The 24,402-nt window shown below is 47.4% G+C and overlaps 1 protein-coding gene across 1 annotated transcript in view; it reads right to left on the bottom strand.

Annotated features, from left to right (window-relative positions):
* kif26ba (kinesin family member 26Ba) overlaps positions 1-24,402 on the bottom strand; it is a 525,292-nt gene that overhangs the window by 56,810 nt on the left and 444,080 nt on the right. The window contains exon 12 of the mRNA XM_070888651.1: positions 20,131-23,584. Within this exon, the coding sequence (XP_070744752.1) occupies positions 20,131-23,584 (3,454 nt within the window). The remainder of the gene's footprint in view (positions 1-20,130; positions 23,585-24,402) is intronic.

The raw sequence follows: 24,402 nt of genomic DNA, 5'->3' as shown, positions 1-24,402 counted from the left end.
GAGTTATTTTTAGATTTAGATGAGGAAAGACAGGAGGACGTTCGAGTGGAGCATAAACGCTGGCATGGACTGGTTGAGACGCATGACCTGTTTTTGTGCTGTACATCCTATGTAATCCTATGTACTGTAATCATATGATTCTATCACTCCAAAAGTTTCCATCACTCCACAGATTCCATCATTCCATAGATTGCATTAATTCATAGATTCCATCACTTCATAGATTCCAACACTCCACAGATTCCATCACACGTCTTTATGGTAGAGGACACTAAAAATATCCCAACAGTGGATAGTCAAGGGGCTATAGGGGGGGGAGGAACATAACACAATCACTAAGGAGGTGGTACTCAGTAAGATAATGGGACTAAAGGCGGATAAATCCCCTGGACCTGATGGCTTGCATCCTAGGGTCTTAAGAGAAGTAGCGGCAGGGATAGTGAATGCATTGATTATAATTTACCAAAATTCCCTGGATTCTGGGAAGGTCCCAGCAGATTGGAAAACTGCAAATGTAACGCCTCTATTTAAAAAAGGAGGCAGACAAAAAGCAGGAAACTATAGACCAGTTAGCCTAACATCTGTGGTTGGGAACATTTTGGAGTCCATTATTAAAGAAGCAATAACAGGACATTTGGAAAAGGATAATTTGGTCAGGCAAAGTCAGCATGGATTTATGAAGGCGAAGTCATGTTTGACAAATTTGCTGGAATTCTTTGAGGAAGTAACAAACAGGGTAGATAAAGGGGAACCAGTGGACGTGGTGTATTTGGCCTTCCAGAAGGCATTTGACAAGGTGCCACAGATTCCTTCACTCCACAGATTCCTTCACTCCAATGATTCCAACACTTCAATGATTCCATCTCTCCACAGTTTCCAACACTCCACATATTCCATCTCTCCAATGATTTCATCACTCCACAGATTCCGTCACTCCACAGATTCCATCTCTCCAATGATTCCATCACTCTACAAATTCCAAAACTCCAATGATTCCACCACTCTTCAGATTCATTCACTCCACAGATTACATCATACCACAGATTCCAAAACTCCAAAATTTCCGTCACTCCACAGATTCCATCTCTCCACAGATTCAATCTCTCTCCAGATTCCATTACTCAATGATTCCATCACTCCAATGATTCCATCATTCCATATTCCATCACTCCACATATTCCATCTCTCCAATGACTCCATCACTCCGCAGATTCCAATGTTTCTATCCCTCCACATATTCCATCTATCTGTTGACTCCTTCACTCCACAGATTCCATCTCTCCATAGATTCCAATGATGCCATCTCTCCACAAATTCAATCTGTCTGCAGATTCCATCATTGCACAGATTCCGTTGCTTCACAGATTCCATCACACCAATTATTCCATCAATCCACAGATCCCATTATGCCACAGATCCCGCCACACTACACAGAGTTCACCTCTCCACAGATTCCATTTCTCCAAAGACTCCAACACTCCACAAATTCCATCACTCCAATGATTATGTCACTCCATAGATTCCACCTCTCCAATCTTTCCATCACTGTACAGATTCATCGCTCCACAGATTCACTCACTCCACAGATTCCACATTCCACAGATTCCAAAACTCCAATTATTCCAAAACTCCACTAATTCCATGTCCACGAATTCCATCTCTACAATGATTCCATCAACTCAATGATTCCATAACTCCACAGATTCCATCACCCCACAGATTCCATCACCCCACAGATTCCATCACCCCACAGATTCCATCACTCCATAGATTCCATCGTACCACAGATTCCCTCAGTCCACAGATTCCAGCTCTCCACAGATTCCCTCAGTCCATAGATTCCAATGATTCCATCACTCCACAGATTCCATATCTCCAAAAATTCCATCGCTCCAGTTTCCATCACTCCGTTAATTCCATCACTCTGCACATTCCATCATTCCACAAATTCCATCGCTCCACATATTCCATCTCTCCACAGATTCCAATAATTCCATCGCTCCACAGATTCCCTCAGTCAACGGATTCCAATGATTCCAATCCACAGATTCCATCATGCCATGGAGTCCATCTCTCCAATAACTCCATCACTCCAATGATTCCATCGCTCCACAGATCCCGCCACTCCACAGATTGCAACACTCCACAGTTTCCATTTTTCCAATGATTCCATCACTCGAATAATTCCATCACTCCACAGATTCCATCGCTCCATAGATTCTTTATCTCTAATGATTCCATCTCGGCACAGATTGCATCACTCAAATAATTCAATCATGCCAATGATTCCATCTCTCCACAGATTCCAATTATTTCATCATTCCACATATTCCACCACTCCACAGATTCCTTCACTCCAATGATCCCATCATTCCACAAATTCTATTGCTCCAATGATTGCATCGCTCCAATGATTGCATCGCTCCAATGATTGCATCGCTCCAATGATTCCATCACTGCAATGATTCCATCACTGCAATGATTCGTTCACACCAGATTCTAAAGCCCCAATAATTCCATCACTGCACAGATTCCATCACTCCACATAATCCATCACTCTACAGATCCCGCCACTCCACAGATTGCATCACTCCACAGATTCCATCTCTCCACAGATTCCACCTTTTACAAAGTCCATCACTCCAATGATGCCATCACTCCAATAATTCCATCACTCCACAGATTCCATCGCTCCATAGATTCTTTACCTCCAATGATTCCATCTCTCCACAAATTCAATCTCTCTCCAGATTCCATCACCCCACAGAATCCATCTCTCCACAGATTCCACCATTGCACAAATGTCATCTCTCCAATGATTCCATCACTCCACAGATTCCATCATTCCATAGATTATATCTCTCCAATAATTCCCTCACTTCACAGATTCCAATAATTCCATCGCTCCACACCTTCCATCTCTCCAATGATGACATCTCTCCACAAATTCCATCTGTTTGCAGATTCCATTATTGCACAGATTCCGTTGCTTAACAGATTCCATCGCACCAATTATTCCATCAATCCACAGATCCTGCCACCCCACAGATTTCATCTCTCCACAGATTCCATTAATCCAATGACTCCAACACTCCAGATTCCATCTCTCCAATGATTTCATCATTCCACAAATTCTATAATTCCCCAAATTCCATCACTCCAATGATTCCATCACTCCAATGATTCCGTATCTCCAATCTTTCCATCATTGCACAAATTCAATCCATCCACAGATTCTATCAATCCACAGTTTCCATCACTCCAATCATTCCATCACTCCATAGATGCCATCACTTCACATATTGCAGCACACATATTCCATCGCTCCACAGATTCCATTGCTCCACAGTTTCCATCACTCAATAGTTTCCATCTATCTGCTGATTATATCAATCCACAGATTCCAAAACTGCACATATTCCATCACGAAGCAGATTCCAATGATTCCATCACTCCATAGATTCCGCTGCTTAACAGATTCCATCACTCCAATTATTCTAAAACTCCAATAATTCCATCACTCCACAGATTCCATCACTCCACAGATTCCGTCACTCCACACATTCCATCATTCCAATGATTCCGTCACTCCAATGATTCTGCACAGCAATGTACACGGTGTTTGTAATAAAACAGGGGAGCTGGGGGAAATGATGCATTGAGATGAAGCAGGCACAGTCGGGATTACTGAGACATGGCTAATGAAAAATTAGGACTGGGAATTAAACATTGAAGTTTGCAACATAAAGATAGAGAGGGGAAAGGGGGGAGGTGGAGTAGCTGTACTTATTATGGATAACATAATGACAGTAGAAAAAAATGACGCAGCTAACAGCAAGACAAAAATAGAATCCATATGGATAAAGATAAAAGATAATAAAGGATCAATCACACGAATAGGTGTAGTCTACAGACCGCCTAATATTGGCAAGTGGAGGAAGAAATATGCAAACAAATTAGTGAAATGAGTAAAAAACATAGAATAATAATCATGGAGGATTTCAACAACCCTGTTACTAACTGGATAGAAGAGCTAGGTAACGGGGATAAGGAATGGAGTTCCTACAATGTGTAGAGGACCCTTTTCTGACCCAATATGTAAAAAGCCCAACAAGGGAGGGTTCGCTATTGGATCTAGTCATGGGGAATTAACCAGATCAGATGAGAGAAGTAAAAGCAGAGGAACAGCTAGGCAATAGTGATCATAATATAATACACTTTAAGATGATAATTGAGAAAGACATAAGTATGATGAAAACCAGGGGAATAGATTGGAGAAAAGCTGATTTTAAGGGGCTGAGAATAGAACTTGGGGAAATAAAATGGGCAACAATATTGTCAAACAACAATGTAGAACAGCAATAGGAAACATTTAAAGTGGTCTTGAAGAGTGTAGGAACAATATATTCCGCTAAAAGGAAAGAACAAACTAAACACAAATGAGACTCCCTGGATGAATAAAGTCATAGGGGAACAATTGAAGGTAAGGAAAGAGGCATACATTAAGTATATAGACAACAGGGGAGTGCATGATAAGGGAGAATACAAAAAGATTATGATTGAAGTCAAGAAAACAATTAGGAATGCAAAGAGGAACTATGACATTAAATTAGCAAGGAACATAAAACAAAATAGTAAACTATTTTACAGGCACATCAATAAAAAAAAGGAAGTTTGGGATAGGAATAGGGCCATTAAGGGGTCAGGATCATAGCACAGATAACGATAGTGAGATGGCAGAAATATAACATTATTATTTTGCTTCAGTATTTACCAGTGAGATAGAACAGATGGACATGTCATTATTAAATAAACTAATCAAGCGCAAAGAGGATCAAACCTCTGGTCCGTATGCACACATTTTAAAATAATCTAGGGAAGAGATAGCAGAGGCATTACTACACATATTTAATAATTCGTTAGAAAAAGGTGTAGTGCCAGAGGACTGGATGATAGCTAACGTAATTTAAGAAGGAAGATAGAACATGTCCAGGGAATTATAGACCAGTCAGCTTAACATCGGTGGTAGGAAAAATAATGGAATCCCTACTAAAGGTGAAAATAGAACATCTAGGAAGCAAAAGTATAATAATGAATAGTCAACATAGGTTTCACAAGGGAAAGTCTTACTTGACCTACCTCATTGAATTTTTTGAGAGAGTAGACAATGATAATGCAGTAGGTGTAATTTATCTAGATTTTCAAAAGGTCTTTGATAAGGTACCCCATAATAGACTGATGATCAGGGTCAGAGAATGCAGAGTCAGGGGACAAGTAGCAGAATGGATAGTGAGCTGGTTTCAAGACAGAAAGCAGAGAGTAGGGGTAAAGGGTAGCTATTCACAGTGGCAGAAGGTGTTCCACAAGTATCAGTGCTGGGCCCACTGTTGCTCACAATTTATATTAACGATTTAAACTTAGGAATGAAAAACACCATTTCTAAATTTGCGGATGACTCCAAATTGGGGGCGATAGTCAATACTGAGCAGGACATTAATAAGCTTGCAGAATGGGCATATAATTGCCAAATGAAGTTCAACACAGATAAATGTGAGGTATTAAATTTTGGTAGAAAGAATAGGGAGGTCAATTATTACTTGGAGAGTGAGAGTCTGGGTGGGGTAGAGGAACAAAGGGATCTCAGAGTACAAATACACAAATCACTAAAAGTTGCAACACAGATTAGCAAGGCCATAAAAAAAAATAAGCACTAGGGTTTATTTCTGGAGGTAATAAATTGAAAAGTAAGGAAGTTATGCTAAATCTGTATCGAACCTTGGTTAGACCACACTTAAGAGTGCTGTGTGCAGTTCTGGTCGCCATATTATAAAAAGGATATAGTGGCACTGGAGAACGTGTAGAGAAGATTTACAAGGATGATATCAGAAATGTGAGGGGATACATATCAGGAAAGGATGAACAGGTTGGGTCTTCTTTCACTTGAAAACAGAAGGCTGAGGGATGACTAAATAGAGGTCTTTAAAATTATGAAAGGGTGGATATCACTCCACTCGTTCCATCACTCCACACGTTCCATCACTCCACACGTTCTACCATCACTCCAATGATTCCATGAATGAGTGTAGCGATTTGGGTAAAAATAAGCAAAGTGTGGCAGGAAATGACAGCGAGTTTAATGGCAGCAGTGCAGCAGAGAATAAGGTCAAAGCAGGGAATAATGGTAAAAAAAATTAAATTAAAGGCTCTTTATCTGAATGCACGGAGCATTCGTAACAAGATAGATGAATTAGGCACAAATAAAGATAAATGGATTTGATCTACTAGCCATTACATAGATGTGGTTGCAACGTGACCAAGGTTGGGAATTAAATGTTCCAGCGTACTTGACGTTTCGAAAAGACAGGCAGAATGGTATAGGGTACCAGGATAGGGTAGCCCTGATAGTAAAAGATGACTTAAGGACAGTAGAAAGGATCTTGGCTCGGAAGATGAGGAAGTAGAATCAGTATGGGTGGAGATGTCAAGGAATAAGGAATGACAAGGGGCAGAAAACACAGGTGGGAGTAGTATGTAGGCGCCCTAACAGTAGCTTTACTGTTGGACAGAATATTAATCAAGAAATAGTAGAAGCTTGTAACAAAGGTAATCGCAGGGGACTTTAATCTTCATATAGTCTGAACAAATCAACTTGGCAAAGGTGGTCTGGAGGACGAGTTCATGGAATGCATTCGGGACCAGTTTCCTAGAACAATACATCAGGGAAAAGGATATTTTAGATCTTGTATTGTGTAATGAGACAGGGTTAATTAGCAATCTCATAGGGGAAGAGTGATCATAATACCCTTTAAAGTACCTGTTAAGTGTGATGAGGGTTTCTGCCTCTACCACCCTTTCAGACAGTGCGTTCCAGACCTCCACCATCCTCTGGGTGAAGGAATGTTTCCTCATCTCCCCTCTAATCCTTCTACTTTAAATCTATGCCCCCTGGTTATTGACCCCTCTGCTAAGGGAAAAAGTCCTTCCTATCCACTCTATCTAGGCCCCTCATCATTTTATACACCTCAATTAAATCCCCCCTCAGCCTCCTCTGTTCCAAGGAAAACAACCCCAGCCTATCCAAACTTTCTTCATAGCTAATGTTTTCCAGTCCTGGCAACATCCTCGTAAATTTCCTTTCCACCCATTTTAGTGCAATCACATCCTTCCTGTAACGTGGTGACCAGAACTGCACAGTATTCAAGCTATGGCCGAACTAGTGCTGTATACAGTTCTAGCATAACTTCCCTGCTCTTGTAGTCTATGCCTCGGCTAATAAAGGAAAGCATTCCGTATGCCCTTTTAATGACCTTATCAACCTGTCCTGCTACCTTTAAGGATCTGTGGACATACACTCCAAGGTCCCTCTGTTCCTCCACACTGTTCAGTATCCTCCCAATTATTGTGTATTCCCTTGCCTTGTTGCCCCTCCCCAAATGCATTACCTCACACTTTGTCAGATAGAATTTCATTTGCTACTTTTCTGTCCAACTGACCAGTTCATCGATATCTTCCTGCATTCTATAGCTTTCCTCCTCACTGTCAATCACATGGTCAATTTTTGTATCATCTGCAAATGTCTTTATCATGCCCCCTACATTTAAGTTAAAATCATTAATATATACTACAAAAAATAAGGGACTGAGTACTGAGCCCTGTGGAATCCCACTGGAAACTGCCTTGCAGTCACAAAAACTCCCCTCAATCATTACCCTTTGCTTCCTGCCACTGAGCCAATTTTGGATCCAATTTGCCACTCTCCCTTGGATCCCATGGGCTTTTACTTTTTTGGTCAGCCTACAATGTGGGATCTTGTCAAAAACCTTACTAAAATCCATGTAAACTACATCAAAATGCACTGCCCTCATCACCCCTCCTTGTTACCTCCTCAAAGAACTCAATCAAGTTAGTCAGACAGTCCCTTAAAAAAATCCATGCTGACTGTCCTTGATTAATCTGGGTCTTTTGAAATGAAGGTTTATACTGTCCCTCAGAATTGATTCCAGTAATTTTCCCTTAAAACTTCCTCTCTTACTATGTTTATCCCATCCAATATTTCATGACCTTCCTCCTGAACTTCAATGTCGGCATTGTCACCCTCTTTTGTCAAGACAGCCGCAAAGTATTAATTTAGTATCTTACCCACATCCTCTGCCTCCACACAAAAATCACCATTTTGGTCCCTAATAGGCCCTACTCTTTTCTTAGTTATCCTCTTGCTCTTTATGTAATTATAAAACATCTTTGGGTTTTCTTTGATTCTACTTGCCAGTAATTTTTCATGCCCTCTTTTTGCTTTCCTAATTTCCTTCTTAATTTCACCCTGCACTTTCTATACTCTTCTCGCCTTTCTGCAGTATTGAGCTCACGATGTCAGATATAGGCTCTCTTTTTTGCCTATCTTACACTGGATGCACCTTGTCATCCTGGAGGCTCTAAATTTGGCAGTTCTACCCTTTTTCTTTGTGGGAACATGTTGACCTTGAACTCAATGCACCTCCCTATTGAATGCCTCCCACTACTCTGGCACTGATTTACCTTCAAGTAATTGTTTCCAGCACACTTTTGCAAAATCATTTCTCAGCCTTGTAAAATTGGCCATCCCCCAATTTAGAACTTTTACACCTGTTTTTTATTTGTCCTTATCCATAATTATGATAAAACTAACTGAATTATGATCACTACCACAAAAATGCTCTCCCATTGCTACACCTTCCACCTGCCCACCTTCCCTAACACTAAGTACAGAACTTACCCTCCCCCCTCTTGTTGGGCTTGCTATGTATTGGCTAAAAAAAAGTTCTCCAGAATGTAATTTAGGAATTCTGTGCCCTCTGTACCTTTTACATTGAAAGTATCCCAGTTAATATTAGGGTAATTGAAATCCCCCATTATTACTGGCCTATTGTTTTTGCACTTCTCAAATTCAGCTGCCTCAAAGGTTTGTCACCATCCTCTGCCTGTTTTACGATGACATGCAAGTCATGACCCAATACACGTGCGGACCAGGGTCAAGCAGGGCTGCGTCATCGCACCAAAGCTCTTCTCGATCTTCCTTGCTGCAATGTTCCATCTCACCCTCAATAATCTCCCCGCTGGAGTAGAGCTAATCTACAGAACAAGCGGGAAATTGTTCAACCTCCATCGCTTCCAGTCCAGATCCAAGATCGTCCCATCCTCTGTTATTGAATTATAGAAGGCAGACGACCCTTGTGTCTGCGTACACTCGGAGCTCGAACTCTGAACCATCATCAACACCTTCACCGAGCATACGAGAGTATGGGCCTTACATTATTAAACATCTGTAAGACAAAGGTTCTCTACCAATCTGCCCCCGCCACACAGTACTGCCCCCCGATTATCAGGATCCATGACGAGGCTTTGGACAACGTGGGTCATTTTACACACCTCGGGAGCCTACTGTCAACAAGGGCAGACATCGATGGCGAAGTCCAACGCTGCCTTCAGTGTGTCAGTGTAGCCTTAGGTCGCCTGAGGAAGAGAGTCTTTGAAGACCCGGATCTCAAACCCGGCACTAAGCTCATGGTCTACAGAGCAGTAGTGATACCCGCCCTCCTATATGCTTCAGAGACATGGGACCCGAGTTTGGTCGACTTACCGCCGAGTGAGTTTGGTGAAGTCCTCACACCGGCGGGGAGAGAAGACCGCTGGGGAGCGTCCGCTGGCGTGCGCCGGCGTGCAACGCCCACAAAAGTCCACCCGCCCGCTGAGCCCCCAGTTTGGTCCGGGCGGTCCTCTGCGCCAGCAGGGGAACAGACTGCCGCATGGAGGCAGGTCTTACCTGAACAGTAAGTATGAAGACCTGCAAATAAAGATTAGTGCACTTCTTTTCTTTATTTATTTTGCAGGGATTTAGGTGGATGGGGTCCCCTGAAGGATATGTGTTGTTTTTTCAAATTGTTTTGAAAATGTTTTATTTTAGCAGTTCCCCCTCCCTGGGCCCGACTCTATCCTTGGCGGTACTTTGCCGAGGATTGCATTTGCTGCCCAGAATGGGACCGACCGCCCGCTGCTGCCCAGAATCGGCGTGCAAGGTCCATTTTTTCCGCCGGGCGGTTTTCCCCACATTTTTTCACGAAACTTCCGCCCAAAGTGCCATCAGGATCTTAGCGGTCCTTTCAACGGTACTTGGGCGGAACTTAGGTCTCACCAAACTCGGGCCCATGGACCATGTACAGCAGGCACCTCAAAGCACTGAGAAGTACCACCAATGCTGCCTCCGGAAGATCCTGAAAATCCATTAGCAGGATAGGCGCACCAACGTCAGTGTTCTCGCTCAGGCCAACATCTCCAGCATCGAAGCATTGACCACGCTCGATCAGCTCCGATGGACGGGTCACATCATCCACATGCCTGATACTAGACTCCCAAAATAAGTGCTCTACTCGGAGCTCCGACATGGCAAGCGAGACCCAGATGGGCAGAGGAAACACTTCAAGGACACCCTCAAAGCCTTCTTGATAAAGTGCAACATCCCCACCGACACCTGGGAATCCCTGGCCCAAGGCCGCCCAAAGTGAAGGAGAAGCATCCGGGACGACGCCGAACACCTCAAGTCTCTTCTTCGGGAACAAGCGGAGGCCAAACGCAAACAGCGGAAGGAGCGCACGACAACCCAAGCACCCGACCCACCCGTCCCTTCAACCACCGTCTGCCGCACCTGTGACAGAGACTATAAGTCCTGCATTGGTCTCATCAGTCACCTGAGAACTCATTGTAGTGTGCAAGCAAGTCATCCTCGACTCCGAAAAGCCTGCCTAAAGAGAGATTGTTTTTGCAATTCTCAGAAATTTGCCCACATGTTTTCTCTTCTATCTCCCTCGGACTGTTTGGGGGTCTATAGTACACTCCCAGCAGTGTGATTGCCCCTTTTTTGTTCTTTAGTTCAACCCCTCACTTGATGATCCTTCTAACATATCATCCCTCCTCACAGCTGTATCATAGAATCACAGAAGCTTACAGCACGGAAGGAGGCCATTTCGGGCCCATCGTGTCCGTGCCAGTCAACAAGAGGCTATCCAGCCTAATCTCACTTTCCAGCTCTTGGTCCGTAACCCTGCAGGTTATGGCACTTCAAATGCACATCCAAGTATTTTTCAAATGTGGTGAGGGTTTCTGCCTCTACCACCCTTTCAGGCAGTGAGTTCCAGACCCCCACAGCCCTCTGGTGAAGAAATTTCCCCTCAAATCCCCTCTAAACCTTGGACCAATTACTTTAAATTTATGCCTCCTGGTTGTTGACCCCTCTGCTAAGGGAAATAGGCCCTTTCTATCCACTATATCTAGGCCCCTCATAATTTTATACACCTCAATGAGGTCTCCCCTCAGTCTCCTCTGTTCCAAGGAAAACAAATCCAGCCTATCCAATCTGTCCTCATAGCTAAGATTTTCCACTCCCGGCAACATCCTTGTAAATCTCCTCTGTATCCTCCTCAGTGCAATCAAGTCTTTCCTGTAATGTGGTGACCAGAACTGTACTGTAATTGTTTCTTTAATCAATACTGCGAACCCTCCTGCTTTTTTAACACCCTCTCTATCTCGCCTGAAAACCCTGTAACCAGGAATGTTGAGCTACCATTCCAGCCCTTCTTTCAGCCATGTCTCAGTAATGGCTATAATATCATAATCCCACATGTCTATCTGTGCCCATGGCTCATCTGCCTCATTTCCTAGACTCCTTGCATTAAAGTATATATCATTTAGCATTCCCAAACAGCCTTGTTGTCTACTTTCTAGTCTTTGTTTCCTCTGCCTTCAAAACTCGCCTTTTCTGCCTTCCATTTACAGCTTGGCTTCTCTCCTTTCTGACAATGCTCTCAGGTTCCCATCCCTGTGCCAAGCTAGTTTAAACCCTCCATAACAGCACCAGCAAACCATCATCCCCCACCCTGCCCACGAAGATATTGGTCCCAGCTCTGTTGTGATGCAACCCATCAGGCTTGTGCAAGACCCATTATCCCCAGAAACGGTCCCAATGCCTCAGAAATCAAAAGCCCTCCCTCCTGCTCCATCTCTCCAACCACGCATTCATCCCTTCTATCCTCATATTTCTGTATTCACTAGCAGTAGTAAATTTGGATTTCCAAAAGGCATTTGATAAGAACATAAGAAATAGGATCAGGAGTAGGCTATTTGGCCCCTCGAGCCTGCTCCTCCATTTAATATCATGGCTGATTTGATCATGGATTCAGCCCCACTTCCCTGCCCGCTCCCCATAACCCTTTATTCCCGTATCACTCAAAAATCTGTCTATCTCTACCTTAAATACATTCAATGATCCAGCCTCCACAGCTCTCTGGGGCAGAAAATTCCATAGATTTACAACCCTCTGAGAGAAGAAATTTCTCCTCATCTCAATTTTAAATGTGTGGCCCCTCATTCTAAGACTATGTCCCCTAGTTTTAGTTTCCCCTATGAGTGGAAATATCCTCTCTGCATCCACCTTGTCGAGCCCCCTCATTATCTTATAAGTTTCAATAAGATCACCTCTCATTCTTCTGAACTCCAATGTGTATAGGCCCAACCTACTCAACCTATCCTCATAAGTCAACTCCCTCATCTCCAGAATCAACCTAGTGAACCTTCTCTGAACAGCCGCCAATGCAAGTATATCCTTCCTTAAATATGGAGAGCAAAACTGTACGCAGTACTCCAGGTGAGGCCTCACCAATATCCTGTAGCAGGACTTCTCTGCTTTTATACTCCATCCTCCTTGCAATAAAGGCCAACATTCCATTTGCCTTCCTGATTATTTGCTGTACCTGCATACTAACTTTTTGTGTTTCATGCACAAGGACCCCCAGGTCTCTCTGTACTGCAGCACGTTGCAAATTTTCTCCATTTAAATTTAAATTTGCTTTTCGATTATTTCTGCCAAAGTGGATAACCTCACATTTTCCTACATTATACTCCATCTGCCACATTTTTGCCCACTCACTTAGTTTTTCCATATTCCATTTCAGATTTTTTGTGTCCTCCTCCCACCCATCTTTATATCATTAACAAACTTGGCTATATTACACTTTGTCTCTTCATCCAAGTCATTAATATAGATTGTAAATAGTTGAGGACCCAGCAACGAACCCTGCAGCACCCCACTAGTCACTGTTTGCCAACCAGAAAATGACCCATTTATCCCGACTCTCTATTTTCTGTTAGTTAGCCAATCCTCTATCCATGCTAATAAATTACCCCCAGCCCTGTGAGCTTTTATCTTGTGCAGTAACCTCTTATGTGGCACCCTATCGAATGCCTTCTGATAAAGTGCCACATAAACGGTTATTACACAAGATAAAGGCTCATGGGATTGGAGGTAATGTATTAGCATGGACAGAGGATTGGTTAATGGACAGAAAACAGAGAATAGGGATTAAGGGGTCTTTTTCAGGTTGGCAGGCTGTAACTAGTGGGGTGCCGCAAGGATCAGTGCTGGGACCTCAGCTATTTACAATCTATATTAATGACCTAGATGAAGGAACCGAGTGTAATGTATCCAAGTTTACTGATGATACAAAGCTAGGTGGGACAGTAAGCTGTGAGGAGAACACAACGTGCCTACAAAGGGATATAGATAGACTAAGTGAGTGGACAGTAAGGTGGCAGATGGAGTATAATGTAGGGAAATGTGAGGTTATTCATTTTGATAGGAAGAATACAAAAACTGAATCTTTTTAAATGGTGAGAAACTTTTAAATGTTGGTGTTCAGAGAGATTTGGGTGTCCTTGTACAATAAACACAGAAAGCTAGCATGCAGGTACAGCAAGCAATAAGGAAGGCAAATGGCATGTTGTCCTGTATTGCAAGGGGGTTGGAGTATAAGAGTAAGGAAGTCTTGCTACAACTGTACAGGGCCTTGGTGAGACCACACCTGGAGTACTGTACACAGTTATAGTCTCCTTATCTAAGGAAGGATATATTTGCCTTGGAGGCGGTGCAATGAAAGTTCACTCGATTGATTCCTGGGACGAGCAGGCTGTCTTATGATGAGTGATTGCGTATACTCCCTGGAGTTTCGAAGAATGAGAGGTGATCTCATTGAAACATACAGGATTCTGCAGGGGATTGACAGCTGATGCTGAGAGGTTGTTTCACTCCAATGATTCCATGAATGATTCCATCACTCCACAGATTCCATCTCTCCACAGATTCCATCTCTCCACAGATTCTCCTGGATGTCAAGGGACATTCAGGGTAGGATAAAGAAAAAAAAGAGGGCTTATGACAGATGCCGAAGGCTCAATGCTGCAGAAACCCTAGAGGAATATAGAAAGTGCAGGGGTGAAATTAAAAAGGAAATTAGGAAAGCAAAGAGGGCATGAAAAAATTTGGGCAAGTAAAATCAATGAAAACCCAAAGATGTTTTATAAATACATTAAGAGCAAGAGGATAACTAAAGAAAGAGCAGGGACTATTAGAGACCGTAAGGGTAACTTGTGTGTGGAGGCGGAAGACGTGCTAATGGTTCTTAATGAATACCTTGCGACTGTTTTCACAAAAGAGAGGGGCGATGCAGACATTGCAATCTGGGAGGAAGACTGTGAAATATTAGATGAAATAAACATAGTGAAGGAGGAATTATTAAGAGGTTTAGCAGCTTTGAAAGTGGATAAATCCCCAGGCTCAGATGAAATGTATCCCTGCTGTGTGGTTGATAATGAACAAGAAAGCTGTAGATTGCAGGAAGATATCAATGTACTGGTCAGGTGGGCAGAACAGTGGCAAATGGAATTCAATCTAGAGAAGTGTGAGGTAATGCATTTAGGGAGGGCTAAGAAGGCAAGGGAATACACATTAAATGGTAGGATACTGAGAAGTGTAGAGGAACAAAGGGACCTTGGAGTGTATGTCCACAGATCCCTGAAGGTAGCAGGCCAGGTAGATAAGATGGTTAAGTAGGCATACGGAATGCTTGCCTTCATTAGCCATGGCAATGAATACAGGAGCAGGGAGTTTATGCTTGAACAGTATAAAATACTAGTTGGGCCACAGCTGGAGTACTGCGTGCAGTTCTGGTCACCACATTACAGGAAGGATGTGATTGTACTAGAGAGGGTACAGAGGAGATTTACGAAGATGTTGCCAGGACTGGAGAATTTTAGTTTTGAGGAAAGACCGGATAGGCTAAGTTTGGTTTTTTTTGGAACAGAGGAAGCTGAGGGGAGACTTTATTGAGGTGTATAAAATTATGAGGGGCCCAGATAGAGTGGATAGGAAGGACACATTTTCCTTGGCAGAGGGGTCAACAACCAGAGAGCATAGATTTAAAGTAAGTAGTAAAAGGGTTAGTGGGGGTTTGAGGGGAAATATCTTCACCCAGGGGGTTGTGGGGGTCTGGAACTAACTGCCTGAAAGGGTGGTAGAGGCAGAAACCCTCGTTGCATTTAAAAAGGACTTGGATATGCACTTAAAGTGCCGTAACCTACATGGATATGGACCAAGAGCTGGAAAGTGGGATTAGGCTGGATAGCTCTTTGTTGGCTGGCGCGAACACGATGGGCCGAAATGGCTTCCTTCGTGCGGTAAATTTCTTTGATTCCATCACTCCAATTATTCCATCACTGCACAGATTCCCACACTTCACAGATTCTATCACTCCACAGATTCCATCACTCCACAGATTCCCACACTTCACAGATTCCATCACTCCACATATTCCATCACTCCACAGATTCCATCACCCCACAGATTCCATCACCCCACAGATTACATCTCTTCACAGATTCCATCACTTCACAGATTCCATCACCCCACAGATTCCATCACACCACATAATCCGTCACTCCACAGATTACATCTCTCCACAGATTCCATCACTGCACAGATTCCATCACTGCACAGATTTCATCACCCCACATAATCCGTCACTCCATAGATTCCATCACTGTAGATTCCATCACTCCACAGATTCCATCATCCCACAGAATCCATCACCGCACAGAATCCATCACTCCACAGATTCCATCACTCCACAGATTCCATCACTCCACAGATTCCATCACTCCACAGATTCCATCACCCCACAGAATCGATCACTCCACAGATTCCATCACTCCACAGAATCCATCACCTGACAGATTCCATCACCCCACATAATCCATCACCCGACAGATTCCATCATTCCACAGATTCCATCACCCCACATAATCCATCACCCGACAGATTCCATCACTCCACAGATTCTATCACTCCACAGATTCCATCACTCCACAGATTCCATCACTCCACAGATTCCATCACTCCACAGATTCCATCACCCCACAGATTCCATCACCCCACATAATCCATCACCCGACAGATTCCATCACTCCACAGATTCCATCACCCCACAGATTCCATCACTCCACAGATTCCATCACTCCACAGATTCCATCACCCGACAGATTCCATCACCCGACAGATTCCATCACTCCACAGAATCCATCACCCGACAGATTCCATCACTCCACAGATTCCATCACCCGACAGATTCCATCACTCCACAGATTCCATCACCCGACAGATTCCATCACTCCACAGATTCCATCACCCGACAGATTCCATCACTCCACAGATTCCATCACTCCACAGACTCCATCACTCCACAGATTCCATCACTCCACAGATTCCATCACTCCACAGAATCCATCACCCGACAGATTCCATCGCTCCACAGATTCTATCACCCCAGAGGTGAGCACTCCAGTATCAGACGTCTCATCTTTGACCCTGACACTGAAGCCCTGATCGCGGAGTTTGGGGAGGGGGGGAGCGGTGATGATGGTCTCCGATAAGGAGGTGTTCTGATCGTAGGGGTGGGGGGTTTCATTGGCAAGCAGGGAAGTGAATAAGCTTGGGGGACTGGGAGGCAGCACTCCTGCTCCTCCTGGCCCATAAGCAGTGCTGTAAAGGCATTTACCATTTACCTTTAAGCTGCTGTGGTTCCCGAGGTCCAGAAAATGCGGCCAGCCTGGGTTAAGCCTGGAGGACAGGTTAAATCTGAGGCATGTAGCCTGATTAGAATTTTTAAATGGCCAACCTGTCTGCTCGGAGCGGGTTAGTTGCCCGACCCCTGTCCCGTCTCCGTTAAAAGCATAAGTGGGTGGGTTGGAGGTAGGCTGGGGTCGAGTTTGAGATTTAAAACATTTTAGGATCCCACCCGACCCCGACCTTCCCGTTTCCGGGTGTTAAAATTACCCACAGGGTGTCACATGGTTTATTGAGGACAGGGTGCCCCAGCCAAGCCAGATCCCACCTTGAGCAACATGCATGGCTGCTCCAGGAAGCATTGTTGGGTAGCAATCTTGGAGCCCAATTATAACAACCCAGATCCTGCCCTAGCCCAGAGCAGTACAGAACGGGTATGAAGTTCACCCCTTCTCACTGTGAACCTTAGCACCAAACTGTGCCTTCCATACAATCTGCTATCATTGGCCCAGCTCAACTCAGCAATATTTCACTGACTTACAAGCAAAGACCTTGATGTGGAACCACGGGAAACATTTCCGACCAGCCTTCTTCTTTGCCCTTCATTAGTAACCAGGCTGTGTGCAACAGTTCCATGCTAAATATGCTCTATACTGGGATTACTGGGTTGAATAAGACTCCCAGTTTTATTTTGAATGCGGGCCGAGAGCACTGACGGCTGCTGCCTTGACATATACAGCAGACATCTCAAAGCGCTGGAGAAGTACCACCAACGCTGCCTCCGCATGATCCTGCAAATCCACTGGGAGGATAGACGCACCAACGTCAGTGTTCTCGCTCAGGCCAACATCCCCAGCATCGAAGCACTGACCACACTCAACCAGCTCCATTGGGTGGGCCACATTGTCCACATGCCCGACACGAGACTCCTTAAGCAAGCGCTCTACTTGGAACTCTTACAAGGCAAGTGAGCCCCAGGTGGGCAGAGGAAACGTTTCAAGGACACCCTCAAAGCTTTCTTGGTAAAACAAACCTACCAGGCTGTGGTCCACGGAGACCCACAATTACAGCTGCTGGTGCTACGTATTCATTGTAAAAGAAAGAAATGTGATGCTTGCACAGACTTTTAGCTTGCTGACTGACTTCTGCACGTATTCTCTGTGCGACGTGTGAAAAACAAAATTGAGTTTCTTTAATTGTGTTTCTTAAAAAATAAATGCGGTTAATGGTCCTTCAAGAAGAAGCAGAAAAGGCTGAACATTGCAGGTGGACCTTCCCTTTGGAGTGCTTATCAAGTAGGATTGCCAACTCTGGTTGGACATATTCCTGGGGATTTCAACACACAACCTCGCACCTCTAACCTCCCATACCAAGTCAAACATCTTTTCCTCTCCATACCCAATATCTTCATAACCAATAAATGAATATATTAAAAACATTTTTTTTTAAATGGCTCTATGATTTTTCTCCCGGTGTTGCTTTCAGAAATGTTCAGGAGATTAGGGCTAAAAATTGGTTATAGCCCGGTTGAGGTGGTAACACTGACTGGAAGCTAACTTTAGCACCGGGTGATGTTTACCACCTCCGACCGGGATATTCCTTTTTAGAGCCCCAAGAGGGGAGTGGAGCGCTAAAGCTAAAGGCCCATCGCGGGCAGTAACGCGGGAGCACTTCTCAAGTTGAGGCGTTAGGATAGCGGCATCCTAGCGCCGAACAAAGAGCTGAGGGCGACCATCTAACACCTACAAAAAAATGGAAGGGAGGCTACCAACAGCCTTCCACAGGTAAGAGAGGGAAGTAAATTGTAAAAAAATTTGACTCTCAACACTTACCTCATGATTCCCTGTGATATTGCCCTGGGACCCTCTGTGCACCATCTGCTTCCCCCTGTCGGGAGTAGCGCCAAGCGCTACGGCAGGCAAAAGCAGGCAATTTCGGACACGTGTTGCAAAGGGGGCGTTGCACACTCTTGACGTCACCAAGGAAGTTGGCAGCAGGCTATTATGGCACAGTGCTCGGGCAGTAGGCGCTTAGCGGCCCATTGGCGCCCCTCTCGGGCACTGACGGGTGCCGCTAAGCCAACAAATTTTTAGCCCTTAATATTGAATTCCTGGAGACTCCAGCACAATCCTGGAGGCTTGGCCACCCTATTGTCAAGGTCTTCACCCGATGTGTTAATATGCCTTTTTCAACATTTCCTCTTACTTTATTTCATTTTGAGCATTTGTGATTCTGCTGCCTTTCTTCAACTGACTGCGGCCAAACCTCCAGACTCCGATTTTGGGAACCGCACAGATTGAGGCGGTCAGAAAGCAAAGCAAAGCAGCTACCAATGAGCGGTATCAAAATATTCGGCGGCATTTTCGACTTCTGCCGTTCTCATGTAAAACAAAATGCCACGTCAGTCTGTGGAGGCGTTATAAACTAAAAGTTCAAAGGTTGTCTGCATCTGAGAACGCTAATAGGCAATGGCTTATTTTTTAAAAATCCACCACAGTATGTAAATAAGAGAAGTCACACCCATTGTAGGAAACACAAGTCAATTTGACGAGCTGATCACCAAGCACTCTGCGAGCCAAAGTCGACTGCCCCTAGTGCAAGCTCAAACGTGAAAGGGCCCAGTGTCACATTTGCGCATGAATGCGTGAGCAGTCCTTTCCCGCATACACTGCTGGACTTTATCACATGTGCGCATCGCCTTGGAAACTGTCCTTCTTATCTGATTTCAGTTCTCGAATTACTGGCAGCCAACTTCGAAATCGGGCTGTCAACAACAACAATAAAATGTTGTATTTACATAGTGCCTTTGACGTAGTAAAACGTTCCGAGGCGCTTCACAGGAGTGCTATAAAACAAAACATTAGTCAGGTTGAAAACTGGATCGGTGGTCACTATCTGTGACCCCACTGTAGAACCTCCCAACCCCCAACCTACCCGATCTCCCCTCGCTCGAATATGGGATCATAGAATTACATAGAATTCACAGACAGGAACAGGCCATTTGGCCCAACTGGTCTGTGCCAGCCTTTATACTCCACTCTGGCCTCCTCCCACCTTACTTCATCTCACCCTATCAGCATAACCCTCTATTCCTTTCCCCCTCATGCACTTATCGGGCCTCCCCTCAGAGGCATGGATCAGTACGTTTATGTTCCGAATAGCAAACCTCAGTCCCCGACGGCAACAGAAAGGAGACATTGTCATCTTACCTGCATTCATCCTTTTCTTTGGAGACTTCAGACTCCTGGCCCTCCCTGCGACTGAGTTTCCGTTCTCGCTCATGGAGTCCTGTGCGGAGGACGCGCTTCCCGTCGCCTCGCTGTCCCTTATCATGCTCTCATAGCCGCTGCTCCCACCGCTGTGGTAGAACAGCGCCGTTTTCCCCATGGCCGGCGGCAGCTCGCCGCTCAGAACGCTGCTGTTGTCGCTCCCGTGGCCACTGCTGCAGCGGTGCGGCTTGCGTGGCAGGGTGATCTTGCTGTAAGGGGAAGGCAGGACCTGTGGGGGGGGCTTCTCGCCGGGGTGGGCGGCCCGCTCCTCCTCCCGCAGCTGATTGGCCCTGAGGCCCGCGCTCCCCTGGAGCAGCTCAGAGATCCGCCCGTTGACGGCTCGGAGGGGCAACTTGGCCACGAGGCTGGAACCCCTGCTCTGCTTGCTGCTGAGCGACTGCGTTGACCAGGACATGTTCTTGGAGTTGGACGGCATGCTTGAGCTGCGCCCGACGGACTGGGGCAGGGATTTGGTGGAGAAGCTCAGGGTCTTTGTGCTGGACGCGGACAAGCTCCGTGACTTGGGGCTCGCCAGGAGCAGCTTGCTGACAGCGGACATTTTGGGGAAGCTGGACTTTGGGGAAGCCCCCACTGACGGTAGGAGGCCAGAGTGCGTGGGTGAAGACACGGCGGCTCGACTCAAGCTCCTGCCTGTTCTGGGCATTGTACTATCACGGCAGGCACTGACCTTTGACCCCACCGACGTCAAGCTCCCTGCCCTTTCCAGGGATAAACACTCGTACTGCCCCGCGTACCTCCTGTTCAGGGAGTTGGCCCGGGTGCTGATCTGCTCATTCTTCCCACTACTGGCTTTGCTGCCGTTGTCCAAATTTGAGGTCTTGGCCTTGGCCTGGGTGCCCCAATCATCTGGCGTACTTGCCAGCGACGACATGGCTTGGCTGGAGGTGCTGCTGCTGCACGACATGTGCTGGGGGCTCGCTCGGTTCCTCTGGTCGAGGCTGGACTTGCGCACCGGCGGAAGGGGAGGCATTCCTTTCGGCCTGGGCAGTAGCCCGCTGTGCTTGGGAGAGCCGGCCCTCTCCAGGGTGGCTTTGGGGCTGCAGGGGCTGGAGGCCTGGGAGGTGGCGGCGGAGGCGCCGCTGCCCTCCGCCCCCAGGCTCAGCGACCTCAGCGAGAGGCCGTCGGGGTCGTCGTGCCTGCAGAGCAGCGAGTGCGGCAGGCCCCGGGGCAGGCTGCCGTTCCTGGTGCTGTCCGACGACAGGATGGAGCTCTGGCTGGTCGAGGCGCTCAGGGCTACCTCGCAGCCGTCCACCACCCGCTTGAGATGATCGGCCCGGACGGGGGAGTCAGCGACCTCGCCCCCGCTGCTGCTCAGGCTGTCGGTGGAGCTCTGCCGCCGGCTCTGGCCGAAAGGCCGTCCGCCCCCTCGTTCCCCTCGGTAGTCACCGTCTAGGCCGGCGTCCGCTTCCTCCTCGTCCTCGTCCGCCTCGCGCTTCAGCCATGGGTCGTCGAACTTCATTTCCTTGGCGCCGTAGCTGTCCGCCGGCTTGACGTCGCAGTTGTGGGAGGGCGCGGGAGCGGACTTGACGGAGGAGAGCGCGTGGCCCTGGTCGGATAAGGTCATCGGCTTGAGCCGGATGCAGGGGTGCACGGAAATGTTAGTCCGGATGGGGAAACAGCCCTCGGCGCCGGTCAGGCTCGCGGCGTTGGAGATCCTGACGGTGGCCTTGCCCACGGCCGAGATTTGGCAGTTGTTGTTGGCCGCCATTTGGTACAAGCTTTTGGCCTCCTCGGCCCCCTCCGGCACGCCGAAGAGCTTGTCCATGACGGAGTAGTTGCCGCTCCGCCCGTACGCCGCGCACTCCTCCGGCAACTCGCCCGCCAGGTCCAGCAGCGACGGGTCGGCCAACGCCTCGCCGTTGCCGCCGCAGGACTGCGCGACGAAGCTGTGGCACGACTGCTCCCCGTCGCTGCCCGTGCTCATCTCGCTCAGCCAGGAGCTGATGGAGGAGCGGCGGCTGCTGGAGACCAGCACCTTCTCGTCGAGCCCGGGCTTGGGGAAGGGCAGGAACTTGGTGATGCTGACTTCGGAAAACGGGGCGGCACCCGAGTAGCAGTCCAAGTCCTCGTTGATGCTGCTGATGATGCTGACGGGCCGGGAGCCGGAGGCCAGGGCCTGCACCGAGCAGTCGCTGTTGAAACTGATGATGCTGGTGGGCCGCCCGTTCTCCAGGATGCCGCTGATGGTCAGCTCCTCCACCAGGGTGAAAACCAGCTCATCCTCTCCGTTCAGCTCCAGCGGCTGCTGCAGGGTGACGGTGGCCTTGGCCATGACTTCCTTCTTTGAGCCCACCGCCAGGTCCTGCTCTTGGTCTGAGAGCGCGGAGTCCTGCGAGCACTCGGTGCCAGAAGACGCCGATCTCTTCATTACTTGGGGGCTCATTCCCACCGGCGCCGTCCTGATTTCCGGCTGATCCACCGGCTCGTCGCTGGGTTTCTCACAGTCCTTGGTGAGCGTCTGCGGCGGGGGCGGGGCGGGGCTTGGCAAGGACCCCTTCTGGGTGTACACTTTGCAGCGCTGGGATGGAGAATGTTGGGGTTTATATTCCGCTGTCTTGGAAAGGCTGGCTATCCCGAGCCTGGGAGAGCCCATGGGTCTCGGCTTAGCTTCTGCATTGCCGCCGCTATGCGGGACCTCTTTCGCTGCCTGTGCACTGGGGGCCTGAGCCCTTGGCGCACCGGGTTGGGTGCTGCTGCTCCCCATGACGCTCCTCGGCGAGGATGGTGCTGAGCCGTTACCGTGGCTGCCGACCGGGGCGGGGGACTGGGGAGCCTGGGCTCGACTCTGGGCAGGACTGGCATCCTCCGAATTCTCCTCGCCGGCCCAGCGAGAGGGCGCCGGGTCGCTGGGCCGGCGGGCCTCGCCCGCGGGTTGGGCCTCGGCCAGTTGGGCTGGAGCCTCCTCGGCACTGGCCGGCTGCTCGGCGCCCGGCGCGACCGGGACCTCCTCGAAGGGGAACTTGCTGGGCTCCTCGCTGCCGTCGATGCACTCGAGCCTCTCCTGCAGCTCGGCGAAGGTGTTGCACTTCAGGCAGTCCTTCTCGGGGTGGCCGGGCGCCGTTGGCTCGCCGCCACTCTCCGGCCGCACCTCGTTCTTGTTCTTCTGCAGCGAGGGGATGATGGGCACAAAGTCGGGCGGGCCCTCGTTGTCGGTCAGCTCCTTGTCCGACAGGGCGGTGCCATTGGGGCCCACATAGATCACCGTGTCGCACGACTGCTCGCTGCTGGACGAGTAGTCCGGGTCGCTCGACAGGTTCAAGATGGGGAGGTCGGGCTCGGCTGCCCCCCGCGGGTGGAAAGGCCGGAGCTGAGTTGGCCGACGCATTCTTCCTTCTTCACAGGAACTCTCGCCTCCCGATGAACTGGAGGTGTACTGCATTCAGAAAGCAGAAGATAGCTGGTGATCAACTGTGCACACAAAAAAAACCCGACCCGCTACCACAGTTGCCCATCTAACGTGCAATCCCACTGGGGGTACCAGCTTCACATTAGTGGAAGGCAGTCAGTTCCTCTAAAGAGCACACTGGACCTTCCAACTGAAAGCGCTCAACTCTGACTGAAACTCTCACTAGATGTCAGCCGTGGCTCAGTGGGTAGCACTCTCTTCGCCTCTGGGTCAGAAGGCTGTGGGTTTAAATCCCACGCCAGAGACTTGAGCACAAAATCTAACCTGACACTCTCAGTGTAGTACCGAGGGAGTGCTGCACTGTCGGAGGTGCCATCTTTCAAATGGGACGTTAAACCGATGCCCCGTCTGCCCTCTCATGTGAAGATAAAAGATCCCCATGGCACTATTTTGAAGAAGAGCAGGGGAGTTCATCTCGGTGTCCTGGCCAATATTTATCCCTCAATCAAGAGATTATCTGGACATTGCTTTTTGTGGGATCTTGCTTTGCACAGAATTGGCTACCGCGTTTCCTATATTGCAACAGTGACAATGCCTCAAAAGTACTTAATTGGCTGTAAAGTGTTTTGGGACGTTCTGAGGTCATAAATGTCAGTTCTTTCTAATGAAACCTATCTAAAGCATGGGAGTTGGATTCAAGTGACAGCTTGGGCTTGAGTCTAACCGGCATGCCTGTGGCTGAGGAGCTGGCATTACTGCCAGTTCAATGGGCCAACTGATATGTAACAGTTGTAGAACGCAGCCTCTGTGTAAGAAAGCGATGTTTAGAATAGATGGAAATAACC

The sequence above is a fragment of the Pristiophorus japonicus genome, chromosome 9 (genome assembly GCF_044704955.1).
Source record: "Pristiophorus japonicus isolate sPriJap1 chromosome 9, sPriJap1.hap1, whole genome shotgun sequence".
NCBI classification, from domain to species: domain Eukaryota; kingdom Metazoa; phylum Chordata; class Chondrichthyes; family Pristiophoridae; genus Pristiophorus; species Pristiophorus japonicus.
Note: the sequence above shows the minus strand (reverse complement) of the source record. Positions and strands in the feature narration are given on the sequence as shown.